A 22,809-nucleotide genomic window follows, 5' to 3' on the forward strand; every position below is an offset into this window, starting at 1 on the left:
TTCTGGAATAAAAGGGAATCATGACATATCACACATGTCATGTGTCCTTAAGGGGTTAAATCCTCACTTAAGGGAATACTTCTGTGTGTGTTTAGATTGTTAAAACAGCATGTTATCTCTAAGACTCACCCTCTCCATCACATAAAAAGCAAAAATATTTGTTAATATCCATTTAAACAAGTTAATTAATAGGTGATATCTAAATTATTAGATTAAGTTATTCGCGACTGGGAAAAAACCAAAAAAACACCTCAATAGAAATACTGAGAGCGAAAATCCCCTTTTAAATATATTCTTAAAAATTATTATTTTTTTAAAAAAAGCACACACATAACAGTGGATTTAGCCACGTGATACTCTGTGCTGTGTAACTTCAGATGAGCAGTTTAAAAATAGAGCCAAAATTAATTTCAGTTTATGGAGAACAGAGACTTGTCTTGTGCCAAAGCACACATCCCCCTATTCCATTTATAGGTGAGAAAAGAAAAGAATGGATGGGAACAAGACAAGGGTAAAAGCAATTTAAGAAAATAAAAAAAATAAAAAACCAGAAAAGCTCATATTGTAGTCACATAGGATCCCAATATCTTGCCATGTTAAAGGTTTGTCAGTCATAGGGTATACTGTGACATTGCATAACTTTCCTATGGAACACGGCGGATAATTAGATAGCGGACCAAGTCTTTTGGAATCTGTGCTGGGTGAGATGGTGGAATCATTTTGATTGTCAGCATAGTAGTCATTAATTCTCTCTTGTTTTACATGTTAATATGAAACCTATTCCTCCCCATCTCACAGATTGTGATATATGGTGGAGTTCTGTAAGCAGCCGTGAATTTTGCCAGGCCTTTAGAAATGGACAATATATTTATTATATATTTATATTATTATTATGGGATGGAGGCCTTTCATTAATGTATGGGTGGGGGGGGGGGGGGGGTGGAAGGTGGGGGAACAAGGATGACGGATACTGCCTCCAGGGTTAGTCAATAAATTCCAAATTCTAGAGTCAAATCCAAACTGTAGAATTAAGCTGAAAAATGTCTCAAAATCATCGGTTTGACATTTGGATTTCCATTAGCTACAGTTTTAAGTTTAGTAATTCACCTCAACATTGGGACATTAATATTTCTATCATTCAGGGAATTATATATTCATATAGATTCATAAAAATAGTTTACATTAAAGAGCCAGCAGTCGAAAACATTTGCACCCATGGTTAACAATTGCCTAGAACGTGTCAAACCCCAAGTTTATAGTCAGGTCTTTGTTTGACAAACCAATGATTTCACGAGAGAACCCAGGGGTGAGGAACTTTATTAATATACACTCATGTTGTAGAACATCCCTTTATGTTGTAGTTAGGCATTCATAGTAGCAGAGAAACATGTAGAACAACCAGCATTAAACTCCAAGCTTAAAGCAGGAGGACGCATCTTGTAAATCCATTGACACTACCATTAACACTGTCTTTAATAAATTTCGGATCATAGAATAAAACCTCTGTTACACATACTACGAAACTCAATACATGTCTCTTCCTCCTTCTACACTCGAATTACTCCTCTCATCCATCATCTATCACATTTCCTCAATATGCATCTCTTCCTCCTAAGTCCTCGATATTCCACCATTATCTCATATCCTTTTAAATCTTTAGTAATCACCTCTTCTAGACAAATTTCCTCCTCCATCTATACCATATTACTCCCACCATCCTAAATTCTTTATAGTCATCACTTCCTTAATACTGATCACTTCCACTTCCTCCCTTTATGTCTGTCACCTCCACAATATTGATGGCCTCTTACTACATCCTCAATATTCTTCACCTTCTAACACATCCTAAGCAACCACATTCCACTAACCCTCACTATTTATATCTCCACCATATTACAGGATCATTGTCATTTCAAATAAAGAATATCTGCCAGACTGCAAGAATGTGCCTCATAAATATCTGAGGCAAGGGCTTTAAGGCACGTGTACCCCATTCTCCAAAATATTAGTGTTACGTTACCCATGGAGTTTATAAAGAAAGATCAACCTCGACCCACTAATACTTATTCCATATAAACCTTTTGATTGCCATTTCATGGTCCCCCACTTGCCTTAAATTCTGACCATGCTCAAGTCACTTATTCCCAAAAAGAATGACAAATGGTTTACAATGCTACCAGATTTGTATATATATATATTTCACAATGGTGATCTTTAAAAGTCTGCATTACATCCTCATCTCTCTCCTATTCATTGCCTGGGTCCACAAGAGTCACTAGTTGGGTTCTCAGGAAGAGAGGTTCCAAATTAAATGTTTGGCTGACGGAGAGGACAATGGGGTAATACCTCCCGAATGCGATGAGCTTATCCGGTTTGTACAAAGCTGTAATAACTAGCGGGCCAATTTGTGTTTCCTTTCATTAGGAAGTCTGGTGTATCCCCTCGTCTTAATATGAAAGAAAGGGGTTCAGCACCCATTAAAATCAGCACTTTTAGACTACGGAACACTTGTTGCTGTTTTTTTTCGTGGAGCTCTTTAAGTCGACCTCTTTCGCTCCTGGGGCCTAGAATAAAGAAAGAGAGAGAGAGAGAGAGAGAGTCATATGTGGAATGTAGCAAGACTCGATTCACAATCTGAGATCTATACCCAAGGGTGGAGCCGATTGATACATACCGATCTCTTGGTAATTTTCAATAAGATATCACTGGCCAGTGTATTAAAAGCCTGGGAAGAAAAAAAAAAAAACTGTGTCAAAAACTATGTCACTAATTCTGCACACGAATAAGGAAACCGATGTATAAAATGTGTTCTTGAAGTTAAAAACCATAAGGCACAGAGTGACTAACCAATGTGTCGTGAACAGCCCTTAATGTGAGAGCAGCACTATAACACAGATGTTGTGTCCTGCCTGAGATTAGTGGGTCTTAAACTCCAAGGCAGCAGCTTTTTGTTTTAGGTCCAATCCCTTTTAATGATATGCCTAGAGAGAGACAGCATGATTCTCTCTCCCCCAGCTCTTCTCCCGGCATATCGATAAAGGAATAGGGCCTGAATCTAGGACGTTAGCTGTAAATGGTAGGTGCTACCCAGAAGTATAACTCCCACCAATCTTGGGGTAGACCAGGTTATGCAATATAACAAAACAAAAAAAAAACATTAAAAGATGTATTAGAGGAAAATAATGTCAGCTTGACATTCAGTGGTTAATTTTGATGTTTTTAGAGCATATTAAGTGCATTATGTTTCCATAATAAAAACAGACGCATACCTGGCTTTCTATAAGCAGTGAGAATTTAAATTAAATGACTAACCGTAACAATCTCTTTTCCTGAAAATATATTTTGCAAGTCACCGTGCATAAATACCACACTTCTAACAACAAAAATACACGCTGGGAAGCTGCCAGGAACACAAGGTAAGAGGGTCAATGGGACATCCAAATGTGTGTTTGTGAAGAATTTGTGTTTGTGCATGTCAGTCTGCATGGGTCAGTGCATGTCAGTCTGCACGAGTGGTTGGAGCAAAAGAGCGGCAAAATTTGTTTTGCCTGGGGTGGCAAAATTCTTGCACCGGCCCTGTTTGTAGATTGCACTGAAATCCAGTAACTGTTCCCAAGATGCAGTTTAAAAGGACACTAAAGGCACCTAAACCGCTTCATCTCACTAGAGTGGTCTGGGTGCAGTCCCATGCCATTTTAACTCTGCAATGTAAGACGTTTTGTAGGGTTAAACACACCTCTAGTGGCTGTCTTCCGAAAAAAGCCATTATAGGAGCTTCCCATTTGAGGACTGAGTCAGACTGAGTTATGAGAGATAAGTCAAATTGCAAATGATTTAGGTAAACTAGAAAAATGTTGTGGCAACTGACATTTAAGGTGGATAAGTGCAAGATAATGCATCTTGGACGTAAAAACCAAAGGGCAGAGTGCAGAATATTTGATAGAGTCCTAACCGCAACATCTGAGGAAAGGGATTTAGGGGTGATTATTTCTGATGACTTAAAAGGTAGGCAGACAATGTAAAAGCAGCAGGAAATGCTAGCAGAATGCGTGGTTGTATAGGGAGAGGTATTAGCAGTAGAAAGAGGGAAGTGCTCATGCCATTGTACAGAACACTGGTGAGACCTCACTTGGAGTATTGTATGCAGTATTGGAGACCGTATCTCCAGAAGGATATTGATACCTTAGAGAGAGTTCAGAGAAGGGCTACTAAACTGGTTCATGGATTGCAGGATAAAACTTACAAGGAAAGGTTAAAGGAACTTAACATGTATAGCTTGGAGGAAAGACGAGACAGGGGGGATATAATAGAAACATTTAAATACATAAAGGGAATCAACACAGTAAAGGAGGAGACTATATTTAAAAGAAGAAAAACTGGGGGCGTGGCCAACTGAGAGACTGAACGTACGTCTCTATGCGAGGCTCCGTGCCAGAGAAGCGAAAAAGAATCCTTTGGCCGAAAAATACAGGTTTACCTGCTACTGCACTTCACCCCCCACCAGCAGACACAATGGGGCGTAAAAATAAGAAAGCTCAGCGTCCGGAGACACACCGATCTCAAGACATAAGGCTCTCCTTTGAAAGGCCCGAGCCGCAGCTGCAATATAAGATGGCGCCGGAAGCAAGTAAAGCACAGGAGACGTCGGAGGACTCCAATGAGGAGGATGTAATCTCCACGCCACAGTCGGGCGTAGAATCCGACGCACCTGAGTCGGATGAAGACTCAGCCCCCGCCACAAAAGGAGACATAAAGAGGCTTCTGCTAGACCTCAGAAAGGTATGGAGGGAGGACTTACAGAAGGTCCAGACAGAGGTGGGGGAGGTCCATAATAAAGTCTGGGCTATAGAGGCAAAAGAGGCAGCCAGGAATAGCCAGATGCAGGAGACCAAGGCACAGATGGAGGGCTTAGCATCACAAGTGCAGCAGTTACACCGCACGGTGACACGCTAGAAATGCGCCACAGGCGCAGAAATATACGCCTAAGGGGGATCCCAGAAGAAATAGGCACAGAGAACCTACTACAATATACACAGACCCTCATCGACTCACTGGGAATCAAAGGGGGGGTCAACCCCACCACTGATCACCTCGGTGTTCAGTCAGAAAATTCCCAGCAGCGCCAGAGGGAACCTCCAGAGACGTCATAGCGGTGACACGAGATGTGACAGTCAAGAACGCGATCATGATGTTCTCCAGAACGCAGGGGAACATAACCCACGAAGGGAGCCCAGTGGCAATCTACAGCGACATTCCGTTCCCAGTGCTGGTAGAAAAACGCAAATTGGCACCTGTGGCAAGGAAACTACAAGACCGCTCAATAAAATACCGTTGGGGTGGAGGAAGCCCTGGAGGTGACAGCTGGCGACACGGCTTACACACTGACCTCGGCAGACGACCCTGAGGAGCTGTACAAACTCCTTGAAGCACGTCCCCAGCCTGGACAGAGATACCCGCCAAACAGCAAAAAGCAGGCAAAAGAGAGACAGGCTCAGAGACTGGCCAGACCATCAAAGGGGGCTACATCCTGGCGCTGAGCCACAGAACACCTCCACCCCGCTGCTCCCGAGCAATGTCACGCCCAGCCCATATTCCCGAAGATCAACAAGAGTGGAAACCGGGCAAAGGCAGGACAGCCGAAGGGGCCTCAGGAGTGGACTATCTGCGACTATCACCCAAAGCGGAGCGTTACAGCACTGCCCCTTTCTAAATACCCCAAGACAGTGGTGATCAGATACTTCAAATTACCCACCATTGTGTGTATATATATATATATATATATATATATATTTATATTTATATATTGATACAGTTGTGTTTCACTCATGATAATGTTACCCATATACAACACAGCAAAGTTATGTCTTATTCATGAAAATGTAATAAAATACAAATTTTAAAAAAAAAAAAGAAGAAAAACTACCACAACAAGAGGTCATAGTCTTAAATTAGAAGGGCAAAGGTTTAAAAATAATATTCAGAACTATTACTTGACTGAGAGGGTAGTGGATGCATGGAATAGCCTTCCAGCGGAAGTGGTAGAGGTTAACACAGTGAAGGAGTTTAAGCATGCATGGGATAGGCATAAGGCTATCCTAACTATAAGATAAGGCCGGGGACTAATGAAAGTATTTTAAACAATTGGGCGTTCTATGTTTCTATGAATACATGCTTATATTCCTAACATTATAGTGTTCCTTTAAATACAGAATACAAGTTAAACTCATCACTTACCTCATCAACATTCTGACTGGACTTCGCACTGGTCTCGAAGAATCGAATATTGTGTTCCTTCGCGAGCTATAGACGGAAAGACACAGAATACGCAATGATCCACACTCTTACTGAACAAAATTACAAAGCTGGAAGAACTACACATATCTGATAAATCGTTGAACACCTACAAAACATTAACTGCTAAAAGATCTGAGCCTACTACACTACTGAACTGGCACGCTAAACATAGGACTTTACTCACTAAATATACGTACTACATCTAAGGTGGTAAATATGGTCGCCTCCAGGCACAATCCCTTCAGCAACATAGACAACAAATATTCATCTCCTCCATTAAACTAGCAGATAGCACGCAGTCCACCTCATGTCTGACATAATCTCTGCTTTTCAAGAGTTCTAAACAAAGCTGTATAATCTCAGAGATTTGCCACCCTCCACTTCAGAGATAAATTTTTTTCTCTCTAAACAAATCAAATCCACCATTCTAAGCAATGTGTCAGACTCACTAGAACACCCCATCACACTAAACAAATTGAAACAGACAACAAAGCAACTCTCACTAGGCAAGAGCCTTGGCCCAGATGGCTTCACAGCAAAGTATTACAAAATCTTTTCTTCTGTTCTCTCCCAACCCTCCTTAGACTCCTTCAACTCATTGCTGCTAACTCCTGCCTTGCCACCCTCAGCTTTAGTAGCCACCATAGCCTTGCTCCCTAAACCGGGTAAAGACACGACCAGTTGTGGCAGCTACCCGCCAATCTCCCTCAACAATACAGACATGAAACTGTTTACCAAAATACTGGCCACAAGATTAAGGCCGTTGCTTCCCCTGGCTAGTCCACCCTGACCAATCAAGCTTTGTGCCGGGCAGAGAAGCAAAGAACACCACCACCAAAATTATCAATCTGATGTACTTAGCAAAACGATCCAAAAACGCCCAGTGTCTTAATCTCAATCGATGTCGAAAAGACGTTTAAAAGGGTGGACTGGCCCCTGGTGATAGCTACAATGCAGTTCTTTGGATTTGGCCCTCGCTGGCTCGGCTGGCTGAGAGCAATCTACTCAACACTAACAGCCAGACTGACAATAAACAGATAACTTTCCCAACTGGTCAAGATTTCTAATAGCACGTGGCAGGGTTGTCCACTATCCCCCTCATTTTCATTCTTGATCCCTTCCTACAGGGGATTAGGGATAATTCACAAATTCAGGGTCTTAGGGTAGGTGGAGATGAATATAAAATCTCTACATTTGCTGATGAATGGTGAGACCTCACTTGGAGTATTGTATGCAGTATTGGAGACCGTATCTCCAGAAGGTCTCAGACCCTTTACGGTCTCAGACCCTTTGCAAACCCTCCCATTTATCCTTGAGGAAATGTCCCTGTACAATAGGATCTCCAACTTCCAAATACGAAATCTTGGCACTGAGCACACCCACTCAACAAGACAAAACACAAACAGAGCTTTCATTTTTCAGGGGCCACTGAAGCCATCAAATACTTGGGGGTCTCTTTGCCCAAACACCTAAACCGCCTATATGAGCTTACCTTCCCTCCACTCTTAGCAACAATATCCAAGGACTTGAAAACCTGGCATAAACCCCAGTATGATTGGTTCAGTAGGCTCAGCATCCTCAAGATTATTATGTTCTGCCACATCTACTATACATTTTGCAAGTATTACCAAGCACGCTATCTAGAGACTTTTTTGCCTCCACACCTGAAATAGTCACAACCTTTCTTTGGTCACACGAACAACCCCGCTTAGCATATTCCATCCTATGCCAACACCGAATGGAGGTTGGCCTGGGACTTCCTAATGCAGAGCTCCATCATAAAGCGGTACACTTGATCAGACATTATGACTGGACGAAAACTGACAACGCCCCAATGGGCCAAGATTGAGGCCTCATTTGTTAAGGTTCCCATTTACACTCTCCTATGGCACAACTCTAATCAGCAATTCTTGCAACATAGAGATCACCCAACCATTACCGCCACCCTTTGCATATGGTAGTCCACGAGACAATCAGTGAACCTGTCACCTCCGCCATCCCCCTTATACACCCTCCACAACACTCTATTCAGAGAGGGAGAATGGGGCAAAATATAAAGAAATTACTACACCATGACATACCTCACACTTCACTCAATATTCAAGGAGCAAGGGATCCAACCCCAGACCCCATGGGCTTACAACATTTCCAGTAGAATCAACTGGTCTATTTTATCAAATGCACCAATTTATTGCCAGCAGGGAACCGAGAACTGATTAAACTCGAATAACTCTGCTCAACCAACCCCATGAAAAATAAACTCCTCTCATCTATGTATAGCCTATTACAGCCTGTCCGGGACCAGGCCATTTAGCCCTTCATGGAGAAATGGTCAAGAGAGTTTTCGATCTCCCACTCTAAGGCCCAATGTAAACACATATTCCTGCAGACACAGAAATCTTCCACTAATCTCAGCACTCAAGAGTAACTATAAGCGCATGACCAGATGGCATTACCACCAAGCAAAACTGAGTCACCATCATTCGACCACATCCAAAGCTAGCTGGAGATGCCACCAGCCTTATGTACATACCTCCCACATATGGTGGCAATGAGCATTGATCATCAAATTCTGGAAACGCATACATGCACTCATCCAATCAATAACAAATGTCCAAATCCCGTTTTCTCCTGAATGCATAAGGTTTCTCCGGCTGCCCTGATCCCTACCCAGGCACCATTCCTGCTTGATAACCCACCTCCTCACCGCAGCAATCAACTCATCCTGGCCCGGTGGAAACATGCAGACCCCCTTCCCACCCCCGAGTAACAGAAGAAATCACTTTTTCAGTCTCAAAAAAATATTCCAGATACACTGACACCTGGGGCCCTGGTAGACTTTTATTCACTCCACCAATCAAGTAGATTGAAATAGGACACCCATTTAATATTATATATTGATGCCTGTTTCTCCCAGCAGTGGGTCGCTTTCAAGAATTACACACATTGCCTGAAACAGCAGTCACACTAGTATCTCCTAATTTTACACCCACTGGGCCGCGGCACCATATGACCTGTACAATATATTGATTTGCACTCTTGTGTTTCTGCTTCTATGAACTGGAACTCAACTGATTGTTATACTCTATCTATGCCCTCGTAAGAATTCTTGATGTTTAGCATCCTGTTTTGTGACGTATCATGCCATACTTTATGTTACACACTGTAGTGAGCAAGTTTTTGTCATTGCTTACTAAAAAATTAAAAAAATTAAAAAAATTAAAAACAAATATATAATGATCACAGCACTATCACTTGGCAAGGTCCTCCTTGCAGCTATGCTTAAATGAAATCAAGCAAGGCTCACTGCGATGAGGCAACTAGAACTCCTCGTACTGGCTGGAACTGATGGCAGTTTTACTCCAACCACAACTGACAAACTGCAGGATTCTTAAACAGGAACTCTAAACATAACCACTACAGCTTGTTATATCGTTTACATTGCCTGGAGTGTCCTGGTGTCTCACCTGGTTAGATATCAAACAGCTTAGTGATGGTTTGTCAGAAACCCACTACCTCGGCCGCATTGGTAATGTGGGACTAGCAACGACTGGCTGTCCAATAAAAGGTCCCTGATTTACTAGTATCCCCCTTTGAATAGAAAGGGAAATAACTAAACCATTGACTATTTGTGTGCCTTGAGGACGGGGGTGATAGCACCTGTATACCAAATATATAGACAACAAAAACATATACACAAAAAACACATATCACCAGCATATAGAACACAAACAGATGTCACACACACACAAGATGCACACAGACAAATATGGGTACGTGCTATTGAAAAGAATACTTTAAAAACTCACCTTCTCCCCTTGCTCTTTTGGAACTTTCCTTTTAACTTCAATGTCACATTTATTGCCAAGAAGCATTCTCTCCACGCCTACGGCTGCATTCTGTAAAAAAAATTAAAATAAAATAAAAATCAGATAACAAGGAGCTGAAAGAAAGTCTTCTCCTTCCCATTTCCAAATCGTCACCACAGACATACCCAATAACTTATCAATAAAAAAAAAAGAAGCCAATGCTGAACAATTACAGATTAAACTGAACTAGTCATTCCCTGAACTCATCAGTCATAGTTAGAACAATTCACTCCAATCTCAGACTCTACCAGTCTGTGTTAGTTTGGATTAGCCAACCACAGGCCTGATCAATCACACCAAGATTCTGAACTAGCCATCCCCAGAATTGATTGACACGCCTAGCTATAGCCAGCCATTCCAAGATACTATCACTCAGTCTGAGACTTTACTAGTCATCTTGAATAGCAACTAGCCATTGTCAATCATTACTGGTCACACCCACATTTAACTTTGAAAATCTTAATAGGTTTTAGATTTAGCTGCTACCTAATATAATAGATCCAAGACATAAAACCCCCATTTACAGATAAATATCGTAAATTCTAAATCCTAATGAATCATCCAGTATCCTGGTTCTAAAGTAAACCTAATGACTAGTGTCTGCAATTAAAGATAATATCTAAATTATCAAGTGAAATCCATTCACAGTTTGATCTCCACTTATTTCACGTCCTTTGTTTCCCCTGCATTTATCAACCTCTGGACATTCTCCCTCCTTGCATTCCACCCCTCTTACCTCTTTAATACTTTTCATCCAGTTCTGAATATTTTCAAAGGATCGTTCATCCGTGATATCATAAACCAATATGATCCCCTGGAAAAAAAACATTTCCGCAGATTAGAACACTTACATCTCCATTATGCCAAACAAGATTCGCTCGGATAAATGTATCACTTGTGTAAAAAGCATCTGTTAACATTCGGTACACGAATAAAACAGGATATATCTTTATTGCTCCAACCATATATCTCCTCTCCACGATCCGTGATAGTTAGCGATAGCTGTTAACTGATGCAAATATACAGCATTTACATACCATGGCTCCCCGGTAATAGGCAGTGGTGATAGTTTTAAACCTCTCCTGTCCTGCTGTGTCCCTGTATGGAGAACAAACAAATGATATGTTTATAAGACACCCCAACATGTACCTTTTAATTCATGTCATTTACATGTTTGTATTCTGCACGTTATACTGTGAAGTTAATTCCAGTTGGAATTAACAATAGAAAAAAAAAAAGTTAATTAGTACAAGCTTGGTGTTACTATTTTATAACGGTCTGTAGTGATAAAATTTAAATGTGAATTAAGACATTAACCTGTGCCTTATAGACTGTTCTTTTGAAGGATTATCTTTTTTACATTTTTTTTTTTTTTTGTTAAGTGGCTCGGTTTTCACCACCCCATCCAAAAAAAGAAACATTTTATAAAATACTCACAGTCACAGTATTGGATTTAACCATACGGATTTAAAAGAGGCTATTTTAATGTCTTATCATTCTTATGATATCTTTGGACTGTGTTGGGATTTCATTGATATTCCAACACAGTCAAAAGATTTCATTAGACAAAGTAGGAACTACTTAGCATATGCTCTACACCAGGGATCTACAAAAAGGTAGATTCCCAGTTACTGTAGAACTACAACTTCCATGATGCTTTGCATGCCTTCAGAATGACTAACATCATGGAAGCTGTAGTTTTAAAACATCTGGGGATCTAGCTTTTGGGTACCCCTTCTGAACCCGTTGACAATAGGTTTAAACGAAAACTCCAGTGCCAGTTTTCCTGGCACTGCAGGTCCCCTCTCCCTCCTACCTCCCATCCCAGGTAGCTGAAGGGGTGAAAACCCCTTCAGGTCACTTACCTGAGACCCCGCCAAGTGACATGTCACTCGGCGGTGGTTTCGGGTCGGCGTCGCTCCTCCCAGTAATCACGTCAGCCGGTGGGCGAGACTGATCCCGCCCACCGGCTGAGGAAACCCAATGAGCATGCGCGGCAATGCCGCACACGCGCATTAGGTCTCCCCATAGGAAAGCATTGAAAAAGATTTTCAATGCTTTCCTATGGGGAATTGAGCGACGCTGGAGGTCCTCACACAGCGTGAGGACGTCCAGCGACGCTCTAGCAAAGAAAATCTTTGCTATGAATCAGGAAGTGCTCTCTAGTGGCTGTCTAGTAGACAGCCACTAGAGGTGGAGTTAACCCTGCAAGGTAATTATTGCAGTTTATAAAAAACTGCAATAATTACAGTTGCAGGGTTAAGGGTAGTGGGAGTTGGCAACCAGACCACTCCAATGGGCAGAAGTGGTCTGGGTGCCTGGAGTGTCCCTTTAACTACTGCCATCAAGATTTGTCATTTCCTTCAGCCGTCAGTGACAATTGTAGGGAAAAACACATTGTCTATGGCGGATCCTGTGGTCGTATTCCTCTCCCGCAGTGCACAGACAACTGGACAATTATTCCAATGCAGCTATTTCTTTTCCAAAAAGTCACCATTTAGTGAATAATCCAATAGTGCTGTCTAAGGTGGAAACATTGATATTTTAACACAATATAAATCTTATAAAGCTTGGGATCAATTGGAAAGGCGCTGGAGGAGCAGTGATTAGCAGAGTTTTAGAATTCTTCCAAATTGGCTGAAATGTAGCCACATGGTTTTCCATTCACTGCAGCCACTGTTTAGTGAATGAAACCCTGTATGTTTGAAAGGTCCTTTTACAGAAGCAGTTTCATTCCTAAACTGCATGAGCACAAAGTACATTCCCTGTTGTTAACATTGCGTTCATGGGTCAAAGAGTCACAGTCTTTCGCACTGGGACATAACTGCTAATTGCAGACTTGGCAAGTTCAGAATCACTGATGACGTGTCATCCTGTAAAGAGGGAATGTATTCAGAGTGCACACAGTCAGGGTGGCATGTTGCCCGGTACGGTGGCCAACCAGGGCTTCATTGCAGTAAACATTACCCCAGTTTTCCTTACACCGTGTGACAGAGCTGCGTTGTTGGGTTATTGGGAGGACAGTCTGCAACCTATATGTCGCTCGTCAAAATAAAAAGTCTGGGGATGTGGTTTTCGGACAGGGCAATGCCAACCATTACTTGACAACTTCATGACCTAATCAGGGCACCCATTTAGAACAAAACAGAAACCGTTTTCTATTAACCCCTTAAGGACACATGACATGTGTGACATGTCATGATTCCCTTTTATTCCAGAAGTTTGGTCCTTAAGGGATTAAACAGGTCATTGCCACCAGCAAACTTTCACCCTAGGAACTATTCTCTTTGGATTTTTGTTGTGAGGGGGACTGTTATCAGTGCTGGAAATCCTTCATTGCTTTAATAATATCTTATCTACACTACACAAGATTGTTGACTCAAACATTCACCATCTGTCCTAACAAACTTTCTCCGCCTGAAACCGACACACAAAGCAAATAAAAAAAAATTGTTTATTAACTGCTTGTTCATTTATGTCGAATTTACACAGCCTCAGCGAGGTTGCTATGACCCGAGGCACAAATGGGAACAAAATAACCTCTTTTTAGTATTTCATATAAACTCACCAAACTTGTAGTTTTATTTTCTTGCCTTGGATTTCTGTTGTTCTGATCTTAAAGTCAATACCTGTTGAAATAAACACATTAAGGAACATGCAACCACTGTATTACAGCAGGAGACAAATGGTAAAAAAAACAAAAACAAACAAAAAAAATTGCCTTAATTCATTTTTCCTGAAAAGGTAGTGGATACACGGCACTGACGTAAAGAAAGAGTTGGAACAGACTAACTTTTTATGATTTTTCCATTTTTTATTTCTCTATATTAATTTGCTATCCTTTTTTTTTTTTTTTTTTTTTTTTTTTTTTTTTTAAACTGTGTCGTGTATTCCCTAGGAATAATCTAGCCCAAACAGTCTGGGAGCAGCCAAATCCAGTTACCAGAATCCAGGTCTCTGCTTGTTGCTGCATGCCAATTTGTTTCTTATAATTGTTTGGTATTGTAGAGTGCTGCCATCTATGTTGGTGCAATGCATGTGGTGTAACTACAGCGACTGGAAAATCCCTGGCTCACACGTAGAAGGATTGAGTTAATAATTAGGATTTTCCTTTTTCCATACACACTATACGGGATAATGATCGGAACCGACAATGAAATTGCAAAATATAATCAGTATATAGCCATTATAGGACATTTATTTTTGACACTCTTGAACACATAGCATTCGTTGTAGCTATTAAAGCGGCTCTGTCACCTGCTGGGGTCTTTACATTTTTTCCAGAGACATCCAATGATATTGCCGTTGGGTGTGCGGTGGCCGGGGTGCAGGGGAAGGTAGGTTTTACTTACCTGAACCTGTCCCTTGTGATTGCCACCTCTTCTTTAGTTCCTGGCTCTTTGTTTGCCAGGAGCCCATGTCAATGCTGTTCTTTCGCGCATGCGCAAGGGTATAACACTGATGTCTATGGAGGATCCCACGAGAATGAAATATCCATACGCAATACCATTTTCCTCAGAACCATCACTAATGACAGTTGGGGGAATAGACATAAAATGACAGCGGTAGCCAGGCCTTAAGTCAAGTGGAAGGAAAAATACGTAAACGAAGTAGCCCTTATTTTGTCTTATGATATCTTCTGACAGCGTTGGAAATTTAGTGAAATACCAACACAGTCACTGTGAGCCTTTCAATAAGATTTTATCTTTATGAACTTCTGAATTTGGGTGTGGGGGAGAGGGTTGCAGACCTGCTTTAATGGCAAAGACGGCTAAACCAGTGCCTAATCAGAGATACGTTTGTAACATAAATCATTATTGCAGCAAATCTTTTAAAGGATCACTATAGGGTCAGGAACACAAACATGTATTCCTGACCCTATAGTGTTAAAACCACCATCTAGCCCCCTGGGCCCCTCATGCCTCCATAAATATAGCAAAATCTTACTGTATTCAAGCCTGAAGCTGTAACTCTGCATGCTATTAGACCCAGAAAAACAAGCAGTCTGCTGACATCATTAGAAGTGGTGGCCTGATCCAATCACAGTACTTCCCCATAGGATTGGCTGAGCCTGACCAGTAGGCAGATGAGGGGCAGAGCCAGCATGATTCAAACACAGCCCTGGCCAATCAGCATCTCCTCATAGAGATGAATTGAATCAATGAATCTCTATGAGGAAAGTTCAGTGTCTGCATGCAGAGGGAGGAGATACTGAATGTTTGGATGCATTTTAGGCAGCCATGACCCAGGAAGGCTCTCTAACAGCCATCTGAGGAGTGGCCAGTGAGGTTATCACTAGACTGTAATGTAAACACTGCATTTTCTCTGAAAAGACAGTGTTTACAGCAAAAAGCCTGAAGGTAATGATTCTACTCACCAGAACAAATGCAATAAGCTGTAGTTGTTCTGGTAACTATAGTGTCCCTTTAATAAAGCCCTGTAGTGTAGCATTTCCACAAAGGCTAGTCATAAAAGTTAAGATAGAGAGGGGGCGGGGCCTAACCATCATGGCTACCAGACGTGTGTCTCAGGAGCTCCTGCTCACATCTGATAATACAAGCGATATTAGGCAGCATCTTCAGAGACGAACAGCGGCACCACATACTTATAAACACCCCGCAACAGAGGGCGTGAAGTGGGAGGCTGGGAGACGACACCGGGACCGACAGTGTGGCCTAGCACACGACGGGCGGGGGAGGCGGCCGCTCTCCCAATCCGGAGGCAAATGAACGACACACTCAAAGAGAGCGAGCCCCGTTACCCCCCCCCCCCTTTGGACCGGTGGGGGAGATCCCGGTCCACACAGAGGAGGCTACCCCAGGCAAGCTGATGCAGTGTCGGCTGCCTCGGGGGTAAAGAGAAAGCGCAAGGTCTCATCCAAAATGGCCGAGGCTGCCGAAGCTGAGCACCACAACGAGGCTGTATATGACTTCCAAGCAAGGCTAAATAGGCACTTCGTGAAGCTCTGGAAGAAGCTGAAACGCAGACTATGTCAATCAGCCCCCTTACAAGGGGATAACCCCCCAGAGCAGAAGCTACAATTAAACAGCCGACTGGCACCGCAGAGGAAGAAGAGGCCTTTAGAGACACCAAGGGCCCGACACCGGCAAACAATGCAGTCCAAGCTAAGACCTAACCCATCATTGGGCCACCCTCATACACGGCCCAGACAAGGCATCACAAACGAGCCATTCAGAGGGGGCCCTTACGCAGCAAAACAAAGATCACGGCGCAAGCAGCGGCACCCCAATCTTCGCCCACTGGTGGTTCGCTTGAAACCACAACAGAGACTCATCCCCCGGGGCGCAACTGCCGGAAACCGGGTAACGGACCACACCGATATGATGCACTCTCCCCTCACTTCCTACTGTGGTGGAAAGACACGGCTGCGATGCGGAGGGCAAGCTATCAGGAGCCGAACACACAACCCTCCAGTTCTAGACCCGATACAGGCCGTAACGGACTTACGCTCCAGACACCTAAGGCCCTGCAGCGGCCGCTCCGGGTTCCTGAACCCTGCGCCCAGAGGACTGACAAACCCCGCTATTCGCCTGCTTATCACTCCAGCGGCAGATCGACCCCACGTGTCGGCTGTTGGAATCAGAGGCTCACTGTGCCCCTCTGAGCTGCGGGATTGTAGAGCCCCTTTGGAAGGCATCGGCTGAATTAACTCTTGGACTGAGCACTGGGGAACCTGCCCTCACCAGCTTCTCCTGCACACAGCAATCGCAGGGAGAGAACCGCAGGTTAACCTTAAAAATCTCCTTTCCTTTCCGGAGTGACGTCTAGGATTAGAGAGTGTAGAATCATGGACGACTTGACTGCAAGAGTGCGAGGGAGAATAGACTTGTTTCAAAAGATTTGGGAGCCATGGGACAGTAGTCTACTGGGCTCGGGTAGAGCTTGATGGCACTTTATCTTGTGAAAGAAGGTAGGGCCTCACGTAGGAAGCCCCCCTCTTCCCCCCCTCTTTTTCCTTCCCCTTCCTCTCCCCACGTCTAATCTGCTTTCTATTTTTTAGACAGCTGCTCTACCTCTCCTTTTTCTCTCTCGCCTTACTCTATTTTTCCACCTTCATCTTTCTTGTTTCTTATAAATCAGTATCGCACCCCTCCCTCTGGATTCTCCATGGGAGGTGGAGTTATTTTTACACCTCCATCAGACCCGGAGACACGGTTGGACGAGCAATGTAGTCTATGTGTAAGTTGGGCATTGATGGAGACTGGTAACTCGACCTAATTGCCGCGCCAGTCGCACTCTACACTACCTCACTTTCAGCAGCGGTCACCTTGGGCATTGGCCGGAGATAGGCATGTGATGACAATGTACATGTATATTGTATGGGTGGGTACAATGGCTGCACTTTATCGATGTTTTCCTTGACAATTTCCAGGCCTATCCCAGGGTCAGTGTGCCTCTTCTTGTGTAAGTGGGTAACATCGGAGGTGAGACTGCCTCTACTTGTCACAACGGACTTTGGTCCTGTCCATGTATGGAACGCTACATGCTCTCCAACTCAACATTAACTGACTGTGTTGTTTTCTTTTGTTGTCCCATTCTTTGTTATAATCTAAAATTTGTGCTGTGTCCACCTGTGATTCTGTCGAATACTGTAAATTGCACTCAGAAGCTGGTGTAGCTTTGGAGTAAATTTTGGTGATGCATGCACTACAAAAATAAAGAATTTAAAATAAAATAAAAATCTCCTATCCACTCAAGATTAGTTTATTACCCTGTGGGGACATTCTGGGGACTATTACCTAACGTGTTTGTTTACTTAGGCTTGCGCAGAAGAATAACCAACATGTAGTCAGCTACTCATTTAAGTTCCTTGCAGTTTCAGGCATATTTAATTTATCAATGGCCTCTCCCTAATGCATAATGCACAGCTTGGCCAATCTTGCCATAAGCCTAAGCCTGTAATAACCTGTCTCATCCAAAACCCCCTATTAATATCAGCACATGAAGGCAAGTTACTCTAGCGTAAATTAACCCCCAGTGGTTCATAACTCAATGCCTGGGTAGCTTTTACACAACTTAATACTTATGGCTAGATAGCACAACGAGGCTAATCACTGTAACGAGCAAAACTTGGCTATGAGACCCTTCATTGTTTTTGTTTTTAACTTAAATTACTTTTACAGAATACTGTTTAGACCGAACATGTTTACACATTGTGCGCCCCAGCATGGCACATCGGTTAGCCTTACTCATACACTCAGTAGATAGGCACTCAAACGTCTGCACAGCGTTACTCAGTATAATGTTACCTAAGCTTGTTTCCTACCATGTTAATACTCAATTACCTTTAAATATAAAATTTGTGCTAGCTATCTCATGATGTACCTCTCTGTTCAGCTGTTTATACTGCGTTGGAGGATTGCCGTTCGGGTACCTCACAACCAACTGTTCAAAGCTTATGCACTACAAAAATAAAGAATTTAAAAAAATTTAAAAAAAAAACAACTTGAGATCGAGGCACCTTTAAAGTTATTCACCAAACATGGATTTGTATTGAATTGAAATGAAAAAGAAAAAAAAAAAGCTAAATTTTAGACAACAAAAACAGATTGGGAGCAAGTTATAGTCAGAGTGTGGCTAGTTTAGAGTTAATATTACCATTCAAATTTAATTTGCCACAGTTTGGAATTTAGTACATACGTTTTTTTGTGGAAAATTCAAAATGGAGTTTTATATTTTAGGACAAAATAGCAAAGTAGTAAAAAAATAAATAAAAATTGTCTTGGCTTAAGTAATAAATCCCTTATAGCTGCAGCAAGAGGTCAGAAAGCAGAAGAGGCAGAACCTTTGTCAAAGAGCTAGCAATCTACTCAGCATCGAACATTCACAGCAAAAAGTGACCCACATAACAACAATGCATTATTGTTAAAATAGGCTTAAGTTGGTGACATCACCCAAAATGTAGTGTGATGGGCCCAGAAAGATTAATTAAGCATTACTAATGAGCCTAATGAAACTAATGAATGGCTGTCTTGTTGAGATTGGAATTTTGGACAGAATAAGCGTACTTTTCTCTGTCTCCTAATGAACTATTGAAAGACTTTTTACAAGTTGAGAGTGTCTCTGTAACAGCAATATAATTTCTGAGTATTTTAAAAAAGACCCCCTTGACACGGGACAGAGGCGAAGGTGAGATTTGTTAATTGAACCGGTCACTCACGAGTGCGGCCATCTTGTTCCTGTGCATCCTCTCCAGCTCCTGTCACATCAGCCTCGTGAATGCCCGAATACAGCATTGAGGATCCAGCGAGACCCTCCATAGACAGAGCCAATTCCCTGCAGCCGTCAGGATGACATTATAGTTCCGCCAGAGTCAACGAAAGTCAGGTGGAGGAAATATACAGAGATAAAGCCGTCCCCTAGTTTGTCTCTGTATATCTCTCGACTCAGTTAGATGAAATACTTATTTGTCATGGCGAGGGGGCTTTAACTTTGTAATGTAAACATTGCAGTTTCTCTAAAACTACGCTGTTTTACATTGCAGGGTTAAGCCGACAGGGGCACTGCATCCAGACCACTTCAATGAGATGAAGTGGTGTGAGTGCCTGTAGCGTCCCTTTAATTGAACAGCAAGTTGTATCTTAATAAAATCCATATTGAATAGTTTAGGTAATGAAAGCTGACTTGCAAAAATAAAATCCAACTCATTTATAACAACAGCTTGGCTGTTGAACCTAAATCTTGCTATTTTGGTTTAACCCCTTAAGGACACATGACATGATGTGTGACATGTCATGATTCCCTTTTATTCCAGAAGTTTGGTCCTTAGGGGGTTAAATCCACTACATGTCAGAGTTTAGTAAACATACCCCATAAATGACTGGGACCAGTTTTCCAGTTTTGTCCTAAAAATAAATTATATATATATATATAAAATTTGCTTTAAATTCAGGGCCACTCAAACTTTGATGATTATAAATCCTGAGTGGGGTTCACATTATTAATGACAAGCAGGTTCTGGGATAGCGATACAAAGTTAGCAGTCGTCATGGAAACCAATGGAATGTCCGTGCTGATTGCTACATTTTTAATTATTCTGACTTTTATTCCCTGAATTATAAAGAGGAGCAGATTACTAATGGGATTGAAAGTTAGTTCCAGGATGTGAAATAAACCCAGCAATCAGTGACTGCGATATATACTGACTGGTGGGGAGGGAGGGGGGAGCAGATAGTTACTTTTGGGGGGAGTGCTGTCACCCCTTCCCAAATATTGTGTAAACAGACTGACTTACCTATGGTGGAGATGTAGGTGCTATTGAAGCTATCCTCTGAGAATCTCACGATCAAACAGGTCTTCCCCACTCCACTGTCCCCGATAAGAAGGAGTTTGAAAAGGTGATCATAGGATTTCGCCATATTGAGTTAGAAAGTTGGGAGGGAGTGCAGAGGAAGGAGGGTGAGGAAGAGGAGCAGAATACAAAGAGGGGAAGAGGAGGGATGGGAGAGAGGGCAGAATAGAAAGAAGGTGGAAGAGGGGGAGGGAGGAAGGGGAGAGGGTGTGGGTGGAGAGAATGGGAGGAGGGGACAGGGAGGATGCAGATATTTCCTGGGAATTAAGGAGGAGAGAAACTAATAGACAGGGGCATTAGTGGGAAGTTTTATAAGGAGTGTATAGGGGCATGGAGGAAGTTCTCCCTGGTATTAAAGGAAGGAAAGACATGACAGAGCTGTATGTGAACATCTGGAGAAGTTTGGAACTGGAACGGGCAGTGTGACAGCTGGAAAGGAAACCACAGAGTGAGCTGACTGTCAGCAGTGTGAGTACTGAGAGGAGAAACACTCACACACAGGGCAGACAGTGAGAGGAGACACACACAGGGCAGACCGTGACTGGAGACACACACAGGGCAGACAGTGAGAGGAGACACACACACAGGGCAGACAGTGAGAGGAGACACACACACAGGGCAGACAGTGAGAGGAGACACACACAGGGCAGACAGTGAGAGGAGACACACACAGGGCAGACAGTGAGAGGAGACACACACAGGGCAGACAGTGAGAGGAGACACACACAGGGCAGACAGTGAGAGGAGAAACACACACACAGGGCAGACAGTGAGAGGAGACACTCACAGGGCAGACCGTGACTGGAGACACACACAGGGCAGACAGTGAGAGGAGACACACACACAGGGCAGACAGTGAGAGGAGACACACACAGGGCAGACAGTGAGAGGAGACACACACAGGGCTGACAGTGAGAGGAGACACACACAGGGCAGACAGTGACTGGAGACACACACAGGGCAGACAGTGAGAGGAGACACACACAGGGCAGACAGTGAGAGGAGACACACACAGGGCAGACAGTGAGAGGAGACACACACAGGGCAGACAGTGAGAGGAGACACACACAGGGCAGACAGTGAGAGGAGAAACACACACACACACAGGGCAGACAGTGAGAGGAGAAACACACACACAGGGCAGACAGTGAGAGGAGACACACACAGGGCAGACAGTGAGAGGAGACACACACAGGGCAGACAGTGAGAGGAGAAACACACTCACAGGGCAGACCGTGACTGGAGACACACACAGGGCAGACAGTGAGAGGAGACACACACAGGGCAGACAGTGAGAGGAGACACACACAGGGCAGACAGTGAGAGGAGACACACACAGGGCAGACAGTGAGAGGAGACACACACAGGGCAGACAGTGAGAGGAGACACACACAGGGCAGACAGTGACTGGAGACACACACAGGGCAGACAGTGACTGGAGACACACACAGGGCAGACAGTGACTGGAGACACACACAGGGCAGACAGTGACTGGAGACACACACAGGGCAGACAGTGACTGGAGACACACACAGGGCAGACAGTGAGAGGAGACACACACAGGGCAGACAGTGACTGGAGACACACACAGGGCAGACAGTGAGAGGAGACACACACAGGGCAGACAGTGAGAGGAGACACACACAGGGCAGACAGTGACTGGAGACACACACAGGGCAGACAGTGTCATCAGTGAGAGGAGACACACACAGGGCAGACTGTGCCATCAGTGAGAGGAGACACACACAGGGCAGACTGTGCCATCAGTGAGAGGAGACACACACAGGGCAGACTGTGCCATCAGTGAGAGGAGACACACACAGGGCAGACTGTGCCACCAGTGAGAGGAGACACACACAGGGCAGACAGTGCCACCAGTGAGAGGAGACGCACACAGGGCAGACTGTGCCATCAGTAAGAGGAGAAACACAGGGCAGACTGTGCCGAAAGTGAGAGGAGACGCACAGAGCAGACAAACCGGACAACTGTGATGGAAATTAAATTGAGTATGACATCTTTTCTGAAGGAATCCCTCGTAAGAACTAAGTAACGTGGCACCTGCTAGATGTTCCAGTAATTCCTCAACGTTTTGACACTCCGCTTTTTTTCTAGTCATTGCAATACTGGTTGGTCCATTCTTCTTGGTCACCCTGGCTAGAGCGCAAGCCCATGGGCAACTCAAAAATATAAATAATAAATTTGACAACAAATAATAACAATAATATATAAAGATGTCTTAATTATTTCCCCAATAGCAGCAGTCCATCAAACGTCTCCTCTGATATTAGTAGAATAAGCAGGATTCACGATGCCGGTGCTCTGTTTGGCAAGTTC

General features: G+C 43.3%; 1 protein-coding gene across 1 annotated transcript; it reads right to left on the reverse strand.

Moving 5' to 3' along the window:
- Nucleotides 1-1,590: 1,590 nt before the first annotated feature.
- RAB13 (RAB13, member RAS oncogene family) lies at nt 1,591-20,902 on the reverse strand. The gene is made up of 8 exons (XM_063438964.1): nt 20,419-20,902; nt 13,732-13,792; nt 11,201-11,261; nt 10,900-10,977; nt 10,104-10,193; nt 6,235-6,300; nt 2,675-2,725; nt 1,591-2,564 (listed from the first exon to the last, which is right to left on the reverse strand). The coding sequence occupies exons 1-8, from the start codon at nt 20,540-20,542 to the stop codon at nt 2,493-2,495; spliced, it is 603 nt and encodes a 200-aa protein (XP_063295034.1). The 5' UTR covers nt 20,543-20,902; the 3' UTR covers nt 1,591-2,492.
- Nucleotides 20,903-22,809: the final 1,907 nt, after the last annotated feature.

The sequence above is a fragment of the Pelobates fuscus genome, chromosome 13 (assembly GCF_036172605.1).
Source record: "Pelobates fuscus isolate aPelFus1 chromosome 13, aPelFus1.pri, whole genome shotgun sequence".
Taxonomy (NCBI): Eukaryota; Metazoa; Chordata; class Amphibia; order Anura; family Pelobatidae; genus Pelobates; species Pelobates fuscus.

Coding starts and splice junctions, on each gene's coding strand:
- RAB13 (XM_063438964.1), bottom strand. CDS start 20,542: ATGGCGAAATCCTATGATCACCTTTTCAAACTCCTTCTTATCGGGGAC. Junction 11,262..13,731: donor AAAATAAAACTACAAGTTTG/GTGAGTTTATAT, acceptor TTCTCCATACAG/GGACACAGCAGGACAGGAGA. Junction 10,194..10,899: donor GGATGAAAAGTATTAAAGAG/GTAAGAGGGGTG, acceptor TTTTTTTTACAG/AATGCAGCCGTAGGCGTGGA.